Source organism: Protopterus annectens, chromosome 5.part0 (assembly GCF_019279795.1).
Source record: "Protopterus annectens isolate FY-2018-M chromosome 5.part0, PAN1.0, whole genome shotgun sequence".
In the NCBI taxonomy this organism is placed as follows: Eukaryota; Metazoa; Chordata; order Ceratodontiformes; family Protopteridae; genus Protopterus; species Protopterus annectens.
In genome coordinates, this window is record NC_056735.1 from 357,054,087 (window position 1) to 357,069,487 (window position 15,401).

Here is a 15,401-nt window from a genome sequence, read left to right on the forward strand (position 1 = left end):
GAAGCTGGTTAAAAACATGGGCTAGGTGATTCCACCTGTAGTAGCTCATAGCATATTTTTGTACTTAAGATATTTGGGTGCTATCTCATTTAAAATGGTCTGCCATTTTAGCTAGTCTCTCTCCAAAGGAACGTTCTTCCAAAGGTCAATCTGTTCCATTGGCTTCTTCTGGGGAAGCCTAATCCAGTGGGGAAGGGATCTGTGAAGAGTAAGCCAGAGATTCCTCTCCTGAAGTTAACTCTTCCTCTGAAGAATCCTCTTCCCTAGTCCTTTTTCGGTGAGAGTACTAGGAGAGAGAGCTGCAGAACCTGGAGGAGGCCTAAAGGACATAAGGGCATTGAAAAGGCTCTGTGTGAATTGTTACCAGTCACTAACAGGTTCTTTTGGTGGAGACAAGTGTTTTGTTTTTTGTCTCTCTTTTCCATGCAAGTCTGCCCTATGTAGGGTAGAAGGCCCCGACATAGGCCTATGTTATATCCGGTCAGATTCTACCTCTTCCCTAACAAGGTCTGAAGAATTCCCTTAGGGCCTTTCGTTATCATGAGCCGTGGTTCCCCTCCGGCATCCAAAACAGCTGCCTGCTCGACCTCTGTGGATGTGCTTATGCTTGATCCAAAGTGGCCTGGATGTCAGGCTCAGCCTGTGGATCTGAGCTGTGAACCAGGCATGTCTCCGGGCTATCCAACACCTTAAGAGAGACGTCAGTATTCAGAGACGCAGCAGAAGGTTCAGGCCTTTGTTTTTTGACATTCCACTTCAAAATCAGTTCACCCTCCCTCCATAGTGCTTTTTGCTAGCAGCTCTAAGAGCTGATTCTCATGGTAGATAGCTAAAGAGGATAATCTACTTCTTAAGGTCTTTTCCTGACAAATAGAACAGATTTTATGGTTGTGGTTTGGGCCTTGGCAGAACAGGCACTGGAGATGGTTATTCTTGTGTGGGAATTTGTCATCCACATTGGCACTTGCCTCTCTTGGTTCACATGAACCCTAACGAAAACAGTAGCAAAAAAGTAAAAAAATTCCCCAACAGGGCACTTATCTGAAATTTGAAGAATTGCAAATGACTGAGTCAGACCGTACATTGGAATCTGGCATTCAGATCTGGCAGCAGAGAAGTTCTGAGGATGGTGAGTGCATACGTCACCTTTACGGCCATCTGATTGCAGCCTAAGTGCAATGTACCACACACCTTACAGCAGCAAAAGTCTTTTGCATACTGGCCAACGTTGGGTCACCTAAGGCGGGGAAATCCCTCATGTAATGAATAGTGCAACAGATGAATAAAAGGACATTATAGTTTTGAGTGTAACAATTTGGCAGACTTTAAAAAATCCCTGCAGACTACTCTGTCAGAAATACTGGGTGAGCAAATTTGGTATAACTAATGAAATTATTATTTCTTTTAAGCTGTGATACAGAACCTGAACAGCCTGGACATAGTAAGGCCTTGCTGAGTTTAATTCTGGTAGCTGCCAAAAAAAAAAAATGACTAGAAAATGAAAATTACAGTTTAATCCAACAGCACTAAAAGTACTGAATAAAGTAGCAGAGTTAAAATAAATAGAAGTTTAATCTTTAGAAAAGGATAGAAGCAAACAAAAAAAATTGAAATTGTGGAAACAATACAGGAAGAATAATGTTTTGCAGGAGGAATGAGGTTTAAGGGACTGCAGGAACTGAATGAGCTATGTAATGTTTTGATTGATATGACTGTACAGATTATACTTGATGTGTGTTTGCAAATGAAAATTTGTCAACATGGTTTGTTTTCAGTTATATAAATGTATGATTGCTTATAAGTAATAATTCAATAAAAATGTTTCTTGGGGAAAAAAAATAATTTATTACTCATAGGCCCTGATAAGTGGCTGATCTCCACAAACAAGAGCTATGTTTTAGCTAGACAAAAAACCCTATACAGAATCCAGTGGGGAAAAAAGGGAAAAGGATGATCCTCAATGACGCAGCTACCTGTCAAGAGCTCTGGAGCAGGGTGAAGCATACCAGACAGCAGACACTAATGCAGTGATGCAACCAATGTGAAGTGTGTCAAGAAATATTTAATATGGAGTGTGCAGATGTCCATTTTATACTGGAAGTATCTTGATATCCCAAACAGGAGGATGTCTGCCACAGGAAGGGATATGCAGTCGGAAATTAGGTCAGATGTCAGGGCCTGCTAAAGTGGAAGTTCCAGTATTTAGGACTACTGAAACTACAAATTCAAATGAACAACATGAAGTATTCCATAAATGAAAGAAGGTTCATCAAAGTATAATCTTGTTAATCCAGTGGATTCAGATTATCAATAATAATCAATAAATTAACAATACATTTGGAAAAATGTTCTAGGCAAGTAACTTTGAATTACAACATCAAAACTGCACTACATTTTATTAGTGGCATTATAAATAGACTGGCCATTGTAGATTTTTAGTTGATACCTTATTACACAACAACAAGAAAAAAAATGACTGGTTGGGGAAAAAAAAAAAAAAAAAAGAGTACATAAAGGAAACAGCAATACATGCAAAGGCAATACATCGCTCAGTTCTCAAATCAAACAGGCTCACAGATTCAACACTGATGACTGATAAAAACATTTTGAACAAGAAATACTGCAGATTATCATATTTGCAAGTGTTAAACATTCTCTCTAAATGTACTGTGTGTATATTTCACATCCTAAAATAATGTTACACAAAAGCAAACCTGAAGCTAGGGTACATACATTAGTTAGCTAGTGCACCACAGTGAACCAATCAGAAAAATACAAAATAGTAAGCATGATAAAAAGATATTTTTTCTTTATAAATACATGCCATTCACATTAACAAACAATGATGGTTGCTCCTTACCTCACAACGGAGTCCTATAAAGGGCATATTTGTATCGCACATGGCTACTAGATGTGCCAGGACTTTATTGAAGGCACATACCTCTCCACACCGTTTTGGCTTTTTGGGTTCCACTGCATTTTGGTCACCAGACAGCTGAAATTTTAAATAAAAATTTGTTTTCACATAAGCAATGTGAATACAAAACAAGTTCTTAAGGAAGACCTCTTTAGTCTCATTATTAAACTTGGGTTCCTGAGAAAGACAAGGTATCAAAAAAGTTTGACTACTACACTAAAGCGAAAAAAAATGTTTAAGATTTGCCAGTACAGAATAAAAGAGGTTATGTACTCACCATAATGTTCCATGTTTGTTGTCCATCTCACCTTTATTCTTTGTTGCTTGGATTCGGAACAGACAATCGGTTATGACTAGGCCTATACTAAAGCTCGAGAGCTTCCACTGGCTGGAGGCTATAACCTATCCCATCATGCTTAGGAAGATGACCCAGATCTTGTTTAAAATTACTAAACAGAGTAACAATTCTATACATACATATATGTATACACACACAAAATATATACACACACACAAATATATATCTATATCTATATATATATATATATATATATATATATATATATATATATATATATATACATCTATATATATATATATATATATATATATATCTATATATATATATATATATATATATATAAAATTGTACATACATAAACATGTGCCACCTAGGACTGAAGAAGGGAAATCAGAGAACATGAGTTCCAAATCCAATAAAGACCTCTCGATTCTCCAGGAGCGAAGGTTGGGGGAAGGAGTGTGGGACGCAAGAATGAAGGAGAGATGGACAACAAACATGGAACGTGGTGCATACATAACTTCTTTATGTTATGTTGTCCTATCTCGCCTTCATTCTTTGCTGGTTGGGACAGCATCCCCCAGCACCTTCTTTCTTGGGTGGCTCAAGGGAACAAACTCTTCAGAACGGTGGATCCAAAGTATGCCCTGTTCTGGGAGGCTAAATCTACTTTGTAATAAGTGATAACGGTATGAGGTTTTACCCATGTCACTGCAGCACAAATTATCCTAGCCTGAAAAGCAGATGAGGTTGCAATGGCTCTTGTTGAATGACCTTTTATTTTTCCCAGTAGTTGTCTATTTTGAGAAGTAAATGAATAGGTAATAGCATCAGTAAGCCCACTTTGACAGAGTGACTTTTGATATAGGGGCGCCCTTCTTTTTAACTGCAAAGGATATGAATAGTTGATCAGATTTCCTGAATTATTTTGTTCTGTCTAGGTAGAAACATAATTGCCTGTGTACATCCAATTAGTGTAATTTATATTCTGCCTTGTTGCCATAGTTTGGGAAGAAAATAGGCAGGTCAATACTGATTCAAGTTAGTCTCGAACAAACTTTTGGGAGGAATGATGGATTAGTTCTAAGGGAAACTCTGTCTTTATGGAAAACCATGTAGGAGGGACATATAGACAATGCTTGGAGTTCTGATACCTGCCTAGCTGACATGATGGCCACCAAGACGACTGTTTTTCCACGTTAGGAACTTCAGATGACAAGATGAAGCCAGTTCATATGGTGGAAGGATTAGAGTGGATAATACCAAATTGAGGTCCCAGGGAGCTGGTGGTTCTTCTACTGGGGGCCTTGGCAAAAAAGATACCTCTCAAACAGGCTTTGCACAGTCGATGGGACATAATTTTGAATCCCATTTCTCCAATATGGTAGTTTGATATAGCAGCCAATTGAACTCTTATGGTAGCTGCTGTTGCACCTTCATTGAAAAGTTTTGCTAAGAAGTTTAAAACAGATGTTACAGGGGCTGTGAAAGGATCAATGTGACTGCTGAGAGCCCAACAGGAAAACCTTTTCCATTTGCTAACATAAAGCTTTCTAGTTGTCTTATGGGATGAGATCAGAATATGTTTCACAGCGGGAGATATATTTGGAAGCCTGGCTAGGAGTAGAAGTAGAGCAGCCAAACTGTCACTTTGAGGGTTTGGACCAAGGGATGAAGTGTCCCTGATGGATGAGTCAGGAGGTCTGGAACTGGGTTCAGAATCCACGGCTCCTCTTGTAGATAGGGCCATAAGAAGAACCAAATCTGACGAGGCCAGTATGGGGCAATGACTATTAACCTGCTTCTCAATGTGTTGGCTTTCTGAAGGAGTTTGGGGATCAAAGGAAATGGAGGGAAAGCATAAAGAAAACCGGGAGGCCAGTCGTGTACAAGTGTATCCCCTGGTGACTCCCCCCAGAGGGGGGATATGTGCAAAATAGCTGCTGCATTTGGCGGTCATGGATGTGGCAAAAAGGTCACAGCAAGGCTGGACCCACTTGCGAAAAAACTGTTTTGCAATTACCTGCTTCAGGGACCACTCGTGAGGCATTAGAATACCTCTGCTGAGTTTGTCTGCTATCACGCTGGATTTCCCTGGGCTATGCGCTGCTATTAGAAAGCATTGGGAAGAGACTGCCCACTGCCATACTCTGAGGCGCTCGACATAGGGGGTAAGATCTGGTTCCTCCTTGTTTGTTTATATACCACACGACTGACATACTGTATCTGGATTGCAATCGTTCCTAGTGGAAGGGAGTTGTGGAATGCCTGCAACGCCAAAAGCACTGCTCTCATCTCTAGGACACTAATGTGCAAGGGGTTCTCGTATTCCCGCCAAACTCTTTGGACAGTCTTCCCCAGATAATACCCCCCCATCTGGGAAGTGTCCTTGGTCACTGTAGCTATTGGTTGTGGGGGAATGAACGGTCTGCCCAAAACCACCTGCGTAGAATGAAGCCACCAGCATAGGTCCCTCTTGCAGGATTCCGTTATGATAATCTTGTGGGACATGGGTAACTCCTGCATGGACCACTGGGTGAAAAGTAACCACTGGAGAACTCTCATGTGTAAGCATGCGAGAGGTACCAAGGTTATCGCTGCCGCCATGGTACCCAAGATCTTTACAAAAACCTTTGCTTGTACTTTCTTCTTTGTCAGGAGGTTTTTACTTGTTGGCATAGGACTTGTATCCTGTCAGGAGGAAGTTTTGCTACCATTTCTCATGTTTAAGTCTGCTCCTATAAATAAAATATGCTGTGATGGCAACAAGGCAGACTTTTCAAAGTTTATCGTAATGTCTAGTTGAGAGCAAAGGCAGATGCTGGTGTCTCTTGCTTTGGTTAGTAGATGCTTGGTGGTGGCAGTTAGGAGTTAGTCGTCCAAGTGCAGAAATACCTGGAATCCTACATGCCTCAAGTGAGCCGTGACTGCCAAGCATTTGTTGAACACTTGAGGGCTGTAGTGAGGCCAAAGGGCAGAGCTCAGAATTGGTAATGACTGGCTCCCAGCCGAAAGAGTAAGTGACTCCTGGATCGCCTATCCATCTTCACATGGTAGTATGTATCCTGGAGATCAATCGAGCACATCTAATTGTCTTTCCCCAGAAAGGTGAGTATTGACTGCAGTGTCACCATTCGGAACTTAGATTTTTTTTAAGGACTTGTTTAGTCTGCTGAGATCCAAAATGGGCATCTAGTCCCCTGCCTTTTTTGGAACTAAAAAGAACCTAGAGTAAGTTCCGGATCCAATCTGGTCTGCGGGGACATTTTATGACTCTCTTTTTCTAGCAACCTTTGAAGTTCTAAGGGTGCCTGGTCCCTCTGACTGGGTGTAACATCCGGGACTGACCTCTTTTCTAAAGGGGAAGAGGAAAAGGGTACACAGTAGCCTCCAGATAGGATCACTTGTACCCATTTGTCCTTTGTTATATTTAGTCAGGCGTTTGGGTACAGTGACAAGCGACCCTCGACTGTCTCCAGAGGTGGACAGATGGGCCTCCTTCCAGGAGTGCTGGAAGGGTCTACCAAGGAATCTATCCTTGTTGCCCTGATTTTGCAGACTCCCTCTGCCACGAGGTTGGCATCTTCCATTGTTGTTTCCCCCTCTGTCCCTGGGGGAAGAATCACTACATGCATCTGGAAAGGCTCTCTGGGACTTAAGGAACCACATTTTTCCCCCCTTCTGGCCTTTGGGGTAAGGCCTGGTAGGGAGGGAAAAATGGACTCCTCCAGCAGAAAGAGTCCTTCCCTCTTGCTCACACCTGGTCAGAGTCTCTCTCACTTTTGGCCCAAACAAAGATGAACCATCAAATAGGGCGCTGATAAAGGAAGACTTGAAGGGCTCTGCAAACTCACATAACCACATCCAGGAATGCCTCCTTAAGGAGATTCCTGTACCCGCTGCCCTACACCCTCCATCGGCCGCATAAGAAATAAGCTGCATGGAGGAGTTTACCACAGAATTTAAGCTAGAAAGCTGAGAGGTCACCTTGTCTGAAACCCCCGCAACTATAGAACCTTGAAGGGCATCACCAAACTCCTTCAGGGGATCCCTCTGAAGCCTAGCAAAATGGGTCAAACAGTTCAGCAACCTAAGGGTAAAGGCTGCTGATGAAAACATACTCTTTCCATACCTGTCCAGCGTACGAGATTCTTTATTCAGTGGATGGACAAATGAGGAAGTCTCAGACAATTCCTTTTGGTGGCTGCCGCCACCACCATACTATCTACCAGGACACTTTTTGTAACGAATTCCTTATTAGGGAGCACTGTAATAAATTTATCTGGCCTCCTTGGAACAGGTTCCATAGATTCTGGAGAGCCCCACGGCTTTCAACTGACTACGTTTAGGAGTTGATCGAAAGGCGGAGTCACCCAAGAGGTGAAGGGGAGAGACCCAAATGACTCCAGGTACATGGACTCATCCTCGGAAGGGTTAATGGACTTCCAGGCACCTCTCTAAGGATTTCTAGGATGTTCGCAAAGGAAACATCCTCAGAGGGTGACCGTGGGGATCCTTCTGATTCATCTTGTCCATGTCTGAAGTGATAGACTCCTCGGGGGAGTCTAGATGTTTCCTCTTACATGTCCTCTTACAAAGGACCTCTCCACAGGGGTACTCGGGAGAGGTTTCGGAAGAGATGGTTTCGCTCAATGGGGTGCCCTGGGACTTTGGGTCTCCATGCCTGGGGGAAGAGATGGTAAAGAGGCAGACTCCAGCACTTTTGGGGGAAGAGTCTGGGGTGACAGCACTCTCCTCATGACCTCGAAAGCACCAGGACCCTGCTCCGAGGGAGCTTCTGGCTCCGAAGAGTAAGGAGACTGCCCCACAGCCAAGGCGGTGGGCTCTGTGGCCAATGTAGGTGCCAAGGTCATCTGCGCCAAAGACCCAAGAGGTAGATTCAGATCAGACAACTGTCCAACCAGACTCTCCTCCCAGACCAGACAGGGGAGTGTCGGCCCCTAGACCCCTCAATAGACGTTGGCACTGAGGAGGTTGAGCGGAAGTCGGGCCAGAAGATCCTGGAGGTGGTCTCGGCCCAGATGGTTCCACTGCAATCAAATCCAAGCACTCTGGTTCCAAAGCCACAACATGGGTCAGAGGAGGAATCGAAGAAGGGGAAGTGATGGTTGCCTGACCCAAATCCTTCTGGGCTGGACTCAACAGAATCTTGGCCAGTGCCGGTGTCTAACAGCCTCTTGACCACCCGCTCCACATAGTCATCGGAGAGACTCCTGGAGGACTGAGAGGATGGGGTCGAGGATCTGATGGATTGCAAAACAGATAAATGCAAGACTGAGGAGACTGGTTCCAGGACTGAGGACCGGCTCCGCATATGATATTCTGTCGGCTCAAAAATAACCAGAGGAGCCAAAGAGGTAGCTTTTTTTGGACCCGAAAGCCTTCGGGCTGTGGATGAATCCTTTTTGCCTGCTTCTTTGATGGTTCTGATTCTGGAGCCGTGGAAGATGATCTCTTAGAAGACTTGTCTGATCTAGGGTACTGAGACTGGTGAGAGGATTTCAAGGAAAGTACAGTTTTGTACCTACCATAAATGTAGATGTTCGAGTGTTCACCCTGCTGCAGTCATCACACTTGGGTTATCCTGTCGTCAGGCGGTCCTGCAGTCGGCCGGATTTCCAAAGTCTTGGTCCGACGTCGTTTGCTGTCGCCTCATCCCTGACATCAGTGCGCCAGGGGTATATATATTGCAACCGACGCCATTTTATTCAGTTTTTCTTGCCCCAGATGTCAGGTGCCCCCAAAAAGGTGATCCAAATTAGTACCAAAAGGTGTGAACACTGTACAGACACAAAATCCCCTCAGCTATAAGCAAATACATGAGTAAGGCATAGCAAAGATTTAGCCAGTAGATAAGAAGGGTTGGAGGGAGGGTAACCTGGACTGCAGCAGGGTGAACACGCGAACATCTACATTTATGGTAGGTACAAAACTGTACTATGTTCATCGTGTTACCCTGCTGCAGTCATCACACTTGGGTTGAGTCCCAAAGCTAAGGTAGGGTGGAGGCATCATAGAGGGTTAGTGGAGGCAATGAGGCCCTGCAGAACTGCAGTGGCGAAGCCTGCCCTGGACTTAGAATAAAGAGGCAAGTGATGGTGTTTGGTGAAGGTGTGTACAGAACTCCAAGCTGCAGCTTCTAAAATTTCCTTGGTAGGAACCCCCCTGAGAAAGGCTGTAGAGGTAGCTATTGCCCTGGTAGAGTGGGATCTAATGGTAGGAGGAACTGGTTTCCCATGATGGGTATAGCAGAATCGTATGCAATGGCCTATCCATTTAGAAATGGTTTGCTTGGATATGGCCCTCCCTTGAGAAGCTGTAGCATAGGAAACAAAGAGCTGGTCAGTTTTTCTGAAAGCCTTAGTTTTATCCAAGTAGTAACGAAGCTGCCTGTGAATGCCCAAGGAGTGCAGGAGTCTCTCACCTTTGTTCTGTGGATTGGGGAAGAAAGTGGGCAGGTGGATGGTTTGATTTAAAGCTACACTGGAAACCACCTTAGGCATGAAGGAAGGATTAGTTCGTAGAGAAACTCTGTCTTGATGAAAAATGAGGAAAGGTTCCACTGCCACAAGTGCCTGTAATTCTGAGACTCTCCTAGCAGAAGTTATTGCCAGGAGCAGGGCAGTCTTCCAAGATAGGAACTGAAGGTCTGCAGAAAAAGCTGGTTCAAAAGGTGGTAGCGTTAGTTTTTCCAGAACAAAATTGAGATCCCATGTTGGTGTAGGAGCTCTTCTAGGTGGTCTAATGTTTTTTGCCCCTCTGAGGAACTGCCTTAGGAGAGGATTTGAAAATAAAGGTGGATTTGTGTCGTAGTGAGCTGAAATAGCTGATGCATGGATCTTAATTGAGGAGAAGGAAAGTCCTTTATGCAACATCTCAGCTAAATACTGCAGAATGTGAGGCATATGAGGCTGAGTTGTGTCTTGGCATTTAGCTTGGTTCCAAGCAGAAAACCTTTTCCATTTGTCCGAGTAAGCCTTCCTGGTGCTTGGCCTCCTGGCTTCTAGAATAACATCCAGTACAGCTTGTGAAAGAGGTGCAGGTTGGATACTTAATTGATTTGCCATGCAGCCAGGTTTAAGGTTTTGATCTGGCTGTGTAGAATCTGCTTGTTCTGCTGCGTGAGCAGATGAGGTATTTGAGGCAATATCCATGGTGGGCTGAGAGCCATATTCTTCAGTAGCGGGTACCAGTGCTGGCATGGCCAGTCTGGGGCTATGAGAATCATTCGAGGTTTCTCCTTTTTGACCTTCAAAAGTACCTTTGTAAGAAGAGGTAATGGAGGAAAGGCATATGCTGTCAGGTTTTTCCAACTGAAGGAGAGAGCGTCCACTTTCCAAGCTTGATGGTGGGATGTCCTTGTACAAAATTTTGTCAGCTGGTAGTTTTGAGGACTGGCAAACAGGTCTATATTTGGTAGGCCCCATCTTTGAGTTATCATTGTAAATATTTGTGGGTCTAGCTTCCACTCGTGGGGATCTTTGATGTTTCTGCTTAGGTCGTCTGCCAATGTGTTTTTCTGTCCTGGCAGGAATTGAGCTTGTAACTGGACTTGGTAGGCCAGAGCTATGTTCCATAAGATTATTGCTTGCCTGCATAGAGGGTAGGAATGTGTGCCCCCTTGTTTGTTTATGTACCACATTACTGTGGTGTTGTCCGTCTTTATTGCAAGCTGTCCTGGCTGTAGAAGATCCTTGAAGGCTGTCAGAGCTTTCTGTACAGCTAGCATCTCTTTTTGGTTTATGTGCAGTTTTCTTTGTTCTGCAGTCCATAGGCCTTGAATGCATTGCCCTGCCATGTGTGCCCCCCAGGCATAGTCTGAAGCATCTGTTGTGATAGTCTGCCTGGGTGGGGGCAAGGTGAAAGGCTGACCCTTGTTGAGGTGACATGCCTGTGCCCACCATAGAAATTCCTGTTGAAGGCAGGGGATGAGAGATATCACTGTGTCCAAGCTGTGACTGTGTTGAGACCATACGCTTTTTAGGTACCACTGTAATTTCCTCATATGCAGCTTTGCAAATGGTATTATCAGAATGCAAGATGCCATGAAGCCCAAAGCCTGCAGAATTTTTCTTGCAGTTAATTGGGTCTTTGTTGCCATTGTCTTGAAGTATTGAGTCAGTTGTAATTGCTTGTCTGGTGTAAGATAAGCCTTCTGGGCCGTTGTGTCCAAGCTGGCACCCAGGAATGTCATTTTTTGTGAAGGTACTAGTTTTGACTTCTTTTCGTTTACTGTGTACCCCAGACAATTTAGTAGATGCTTCACAAAAGGCAGATGTTGTAGGAGAATGCCTTTTCTTTCTGCTTGGATGAGGCAGTCGTCCAGGTATGGATATATTTGAATTCCTCTTTGTCTGCAGTATGCAATTACTGGTGCCAGGCATTTTGTGAATACTCTGGGTGCAGTAGATAAGCCAAAGGGCAGTGCAGAGAATTGATAATGGGTTGAACCTGCAATGAAACGGAGGTATCTTCTGCAACTTTGTCTGATAGGGACATGCAGGTATGCCTCCTTGAGGTCCAACGTTACCAGCCATGCTTCCTTGCCCAACATGGGAAGTAGCTGCTGTAGTGTTAGCATCTTGAATTTGGGAACTTGTAAGTACGTGTTTAGGATTGAAAGGTCCAGAATTGGTCTCCAAGCATTTTCATTTCTGGGTACTAGGAAGAGTCTTGAGTAAAATCCTTGGCCTTGCTCTTGAGTTGGTACCCTTTGAATGGCTCTCATGGCCATGAGAGCTGTAATTTGTTTTTGAGCCTCTGCCCTTTGATTTTGTGGCATGTTTGGCATTCCTCTTTTTATTGGCAAGGTGTGAAAGTGGAATCTGTATCCTCGTAAAATTATGTCTAGGACCCATTTGACCTTTGTGACCATGTGCCAGTTGTCTGCAAATAGTGCTAGTTTTCCCCCCAGGGGGGCTGACAAAAGAGCTTTGTTTGGTCAGCTGAGGTGCAAGTCATTGAGTTTGCCTTCTGGTGGATTGAGACCTGTCTTCTCCTCCCTTTTGGGTTGGAGTGCCCCAATGGCGAGGTTTATACTGAGCTTGTGGTTGTCCTCTGCCCCTTGGGCGCCTGTATTTACCCCTCTGAGGCCTGTCGGAGGCTGGAAAGGACCAATTATTTGTTGGCCAGTTTCGGCTGAAGTGAGGGGGTTGTACTTGTAGGAAATCTTTGACTGTCTGCATTGATTTTGCCTTATCTTCCATTTTCTTTAAAACTACTTCTGCTTTAACACCAAAAAGAACATCCTGCTGTAAGGGAGCATCTAGTAGTTTTGCTTTAACATGATCAGGCAGACTTTGTTCCTTTAACCAGGCATGCCTACGTATAACTGATCCAGTGACAGCTGCTCTGCAGGAGGCCTCTAAAGAATCAAACCCATATTGTAAGGTATGTTTGCCCACCTGCTCGGTGGCGTGCAACAAATCCTGTACTTCTTTCAATTCAGATTGTTGAGGGAGGGTGGTTATCTTTTGTTTTAACTGAGAAATCAGAAATTGCTGATACTTAAGCATATGAAATTGGCAGTTTAGTGCTCTCATAGCTAAAGTGGCTGAGGTGTAAACCTTTTTCCCCCATCTGTCTAGTGCTCTTGAATCCCTTTCAGAAGGTACTGGATTTTTAGCCATGGAAGCCTTAGCCCCCTTGGGACCCTGGGAGATGGTCTCTAGGTCAGCTACTGGGCTTTTGTAAAGGAATTTGTGAGAATCAGGTACTCTGTAGTATCTGTCAGGCTTGGCTGGGGCAGGAGGTAGAGAGTCAGGGTTGAAACTGGATTCTAAATAGACATCATCCGCAATGTCCAAAACAGGAGGAATGGCTAGAGGTCTGTGTTGGGGGAGTAAAATAAACTCTCTGAGCCTTTTCTTGGAATCAGAGTAATCCTGACCTTCCCAATGAAAATGTTCCCTCATAGTGTGTAAAGTTTCCCCAAAAGAGTAATCTCCTGGAGGGGAAGCTGAGGGAATAGAGTCCTCAGCATCAGAATCTTCATAAGGAGAGAAGGAATAGTCTTGGTCCTCAGAGGAATCCGAAAAAATAGACAGCTGTTCAGAGGAAGCAGAATCTTCCTCTTGTCTAGGCCTTTTGTCAGGAGGAGGCTGAGAACCCCTGATAAGACAAATCAAATCTTCAGCCATCTTGAGCATCTTTTTCTTAGGCATAGAGCCTTGAACAGGAGACTGAAGTGAAGCCTTTTTCAATTTAGGAGTCTTCGACTTGGAAAACGTTTTGACTGCAAGAGTCGTCGGTCTGAAAACGCCTTCAGAAACCGATGGCGTTTCAGAAGCACCGACGTCCTTGGAAGGTAAATCGTCGGAAGAGCCTGAAGTAAAAGGCTGCGTTGGCCTAGTACATTCCGTCAAAATATCTGTAGCGGTCTCGGGTTCCAGAACTGCGGTAGTCAGAGGCTGCGTCGGAGCCTCACTGATATCCGGAGAACCGGAGACCAGATCAACCGAGGCCTCGGAATCGGGCTTAGGCCTGGGCTGTCGGTCCTTGTCCCTGCGCTTTTTGTGCACGCCGGTAGTCGGTAGCTCCGACAGCATGGTGTAATTAAATTTTCTACCAAAAACGTGTCGTGCGAAATCAAATCGTCTTTTAATAGTACGTTTATTAAATCTAGCACAAGAACGACAAGAAGTGACGTCGTGATCAGGGCCTAGGCAAGGTATGCAATAAGAAAGAAAATCCTTATGAGGTATTTGCTTCCCACAAGAAATACAATCGTTAACTTTTTCTGACATCGGTCTGAGGCAAGAAAAGTTTCCCCAATGGGGTACTTAGCTTTATAGAAGACTTTGGTCTGAAATTCAAATTCGAAAATCTCAGGAGTCGGCCAACCGGCACTTGCGAACTGCTTCTGCTTCAGGCACCGCGCAGTAAGAAAGACTGAAGAAAATGGCGTTGGTTGCAATATATATACACCTGGCGCACTGACGTCGGGGATGAGGCGACAGCAACCGACGTCGGACCAAGACTTTGGAAATCCGGCCGACTGCTGGACCGCCTGACGACAGGATAACCCAAGTGTGATGACTGCAGCAGGGTAACACGATGAACATCTCTGTTTCCCTTCCAGTGGCTCAGAAAAAGGAACTTTCAATCATCCCCCAACAATTAACTTGTTTTTCCTCTCCAATAAAATTCTAGAGCTGAATGCATGGATAAAAGAGCATGATTCTTGCAGATGGACAGCACCTAAACAGTACACACAACTGGTGTGTCCATCTGTCAAGGAGATTTTCTAGCTGTATCGAGAACACTTTTTGAAGCCCGAAGGCTTCGCTTCTTCAGCATCTTTAGACATGACTATCAAGAGTACAAGGCAGACTACTAATACCACTACTAAACAATCAGAAGAACAACCCCCCCCCCCCCAAACTCAACCAGCAAAGAATGAAGGCGAGATAGGACAACATAACATCTGAAGTTATGTACCTACCACAATGCAGTATCCTTTTCATTCTAGTCCAGCCAATATGACTGTTGGATACAGAGCAACTTATTGGATCTGATCCAGCTGCCTGCTAGTTTTCCTAACCCTGAGCTCCATGAGATTTTCCTCCCTTAACTCCTCTGTTCCCTCACTAACCTCAGATCAAGTTTACCAGCCAGAAGGACATGAACTATAGACTAGATGTCATAATGAAAGATGGAAGGAAAGCAAGGAAGTTGCAGATATTCTGCAGGTCCCTTGAATAATGTGGAAATTTGGAACATGGAAGAAGGGAGAGATGTCATAATAAATAGACAAGAATGAAAAGGATCCAGCATTGTGGTAAGCTCATAACCTCTATACCTTACTTCATCCATCAGATCCGATTGTGGGGATAGAACATCCAGCTACCTAATTTTTCAGGTGGCATCATGGCAAGATAGCTCTCAGAAGTGAAGTTCCAAAGAAAGTTCTACAGATAAATATGACATCCAGTATTTAGCAGTTTACTATCAAAATAGTGAAACATATCTTGCCTGTTGTCAAAAGGTCAAAGGTAAGGGTGAAAAAGGCAAAACTACGAACGCAAATAGTGTCAATTCTGAAATGTCAACATGTAGCTTGTGTTCGCAGTTTGTGTACATCAGTGTTTTGAACTGGATCGCACTACAGTGTTGACTGGGAAAATTACTCTCTAACTCACTGCAGTGTGATCTTGGAGTTGG

General features: G+C 44.1%; 1 protein-coding gene across 1 annotated transcript in view; it reads right to left on the reverse strand.

Moving 5' to 3' along the window:
- MED14 (mediator complex subunit 14) overlaps positions 1-15,401 on the reverse strand; it is a 1,872,212-nt gene that overhangs the window by 786,836 nt on the left and 1,069,975 nt on the right. The window contains exon 13 of the mRNA XM_044071834.1: positions 2,861-2,995. Coding sequence (XP_043927769.1) covers positions 2,861-2,995 — 135 coding nt within the window. The remainder of the gene's footprint in view (positions 1-2,860; positions 2,996-15,401) is intronic.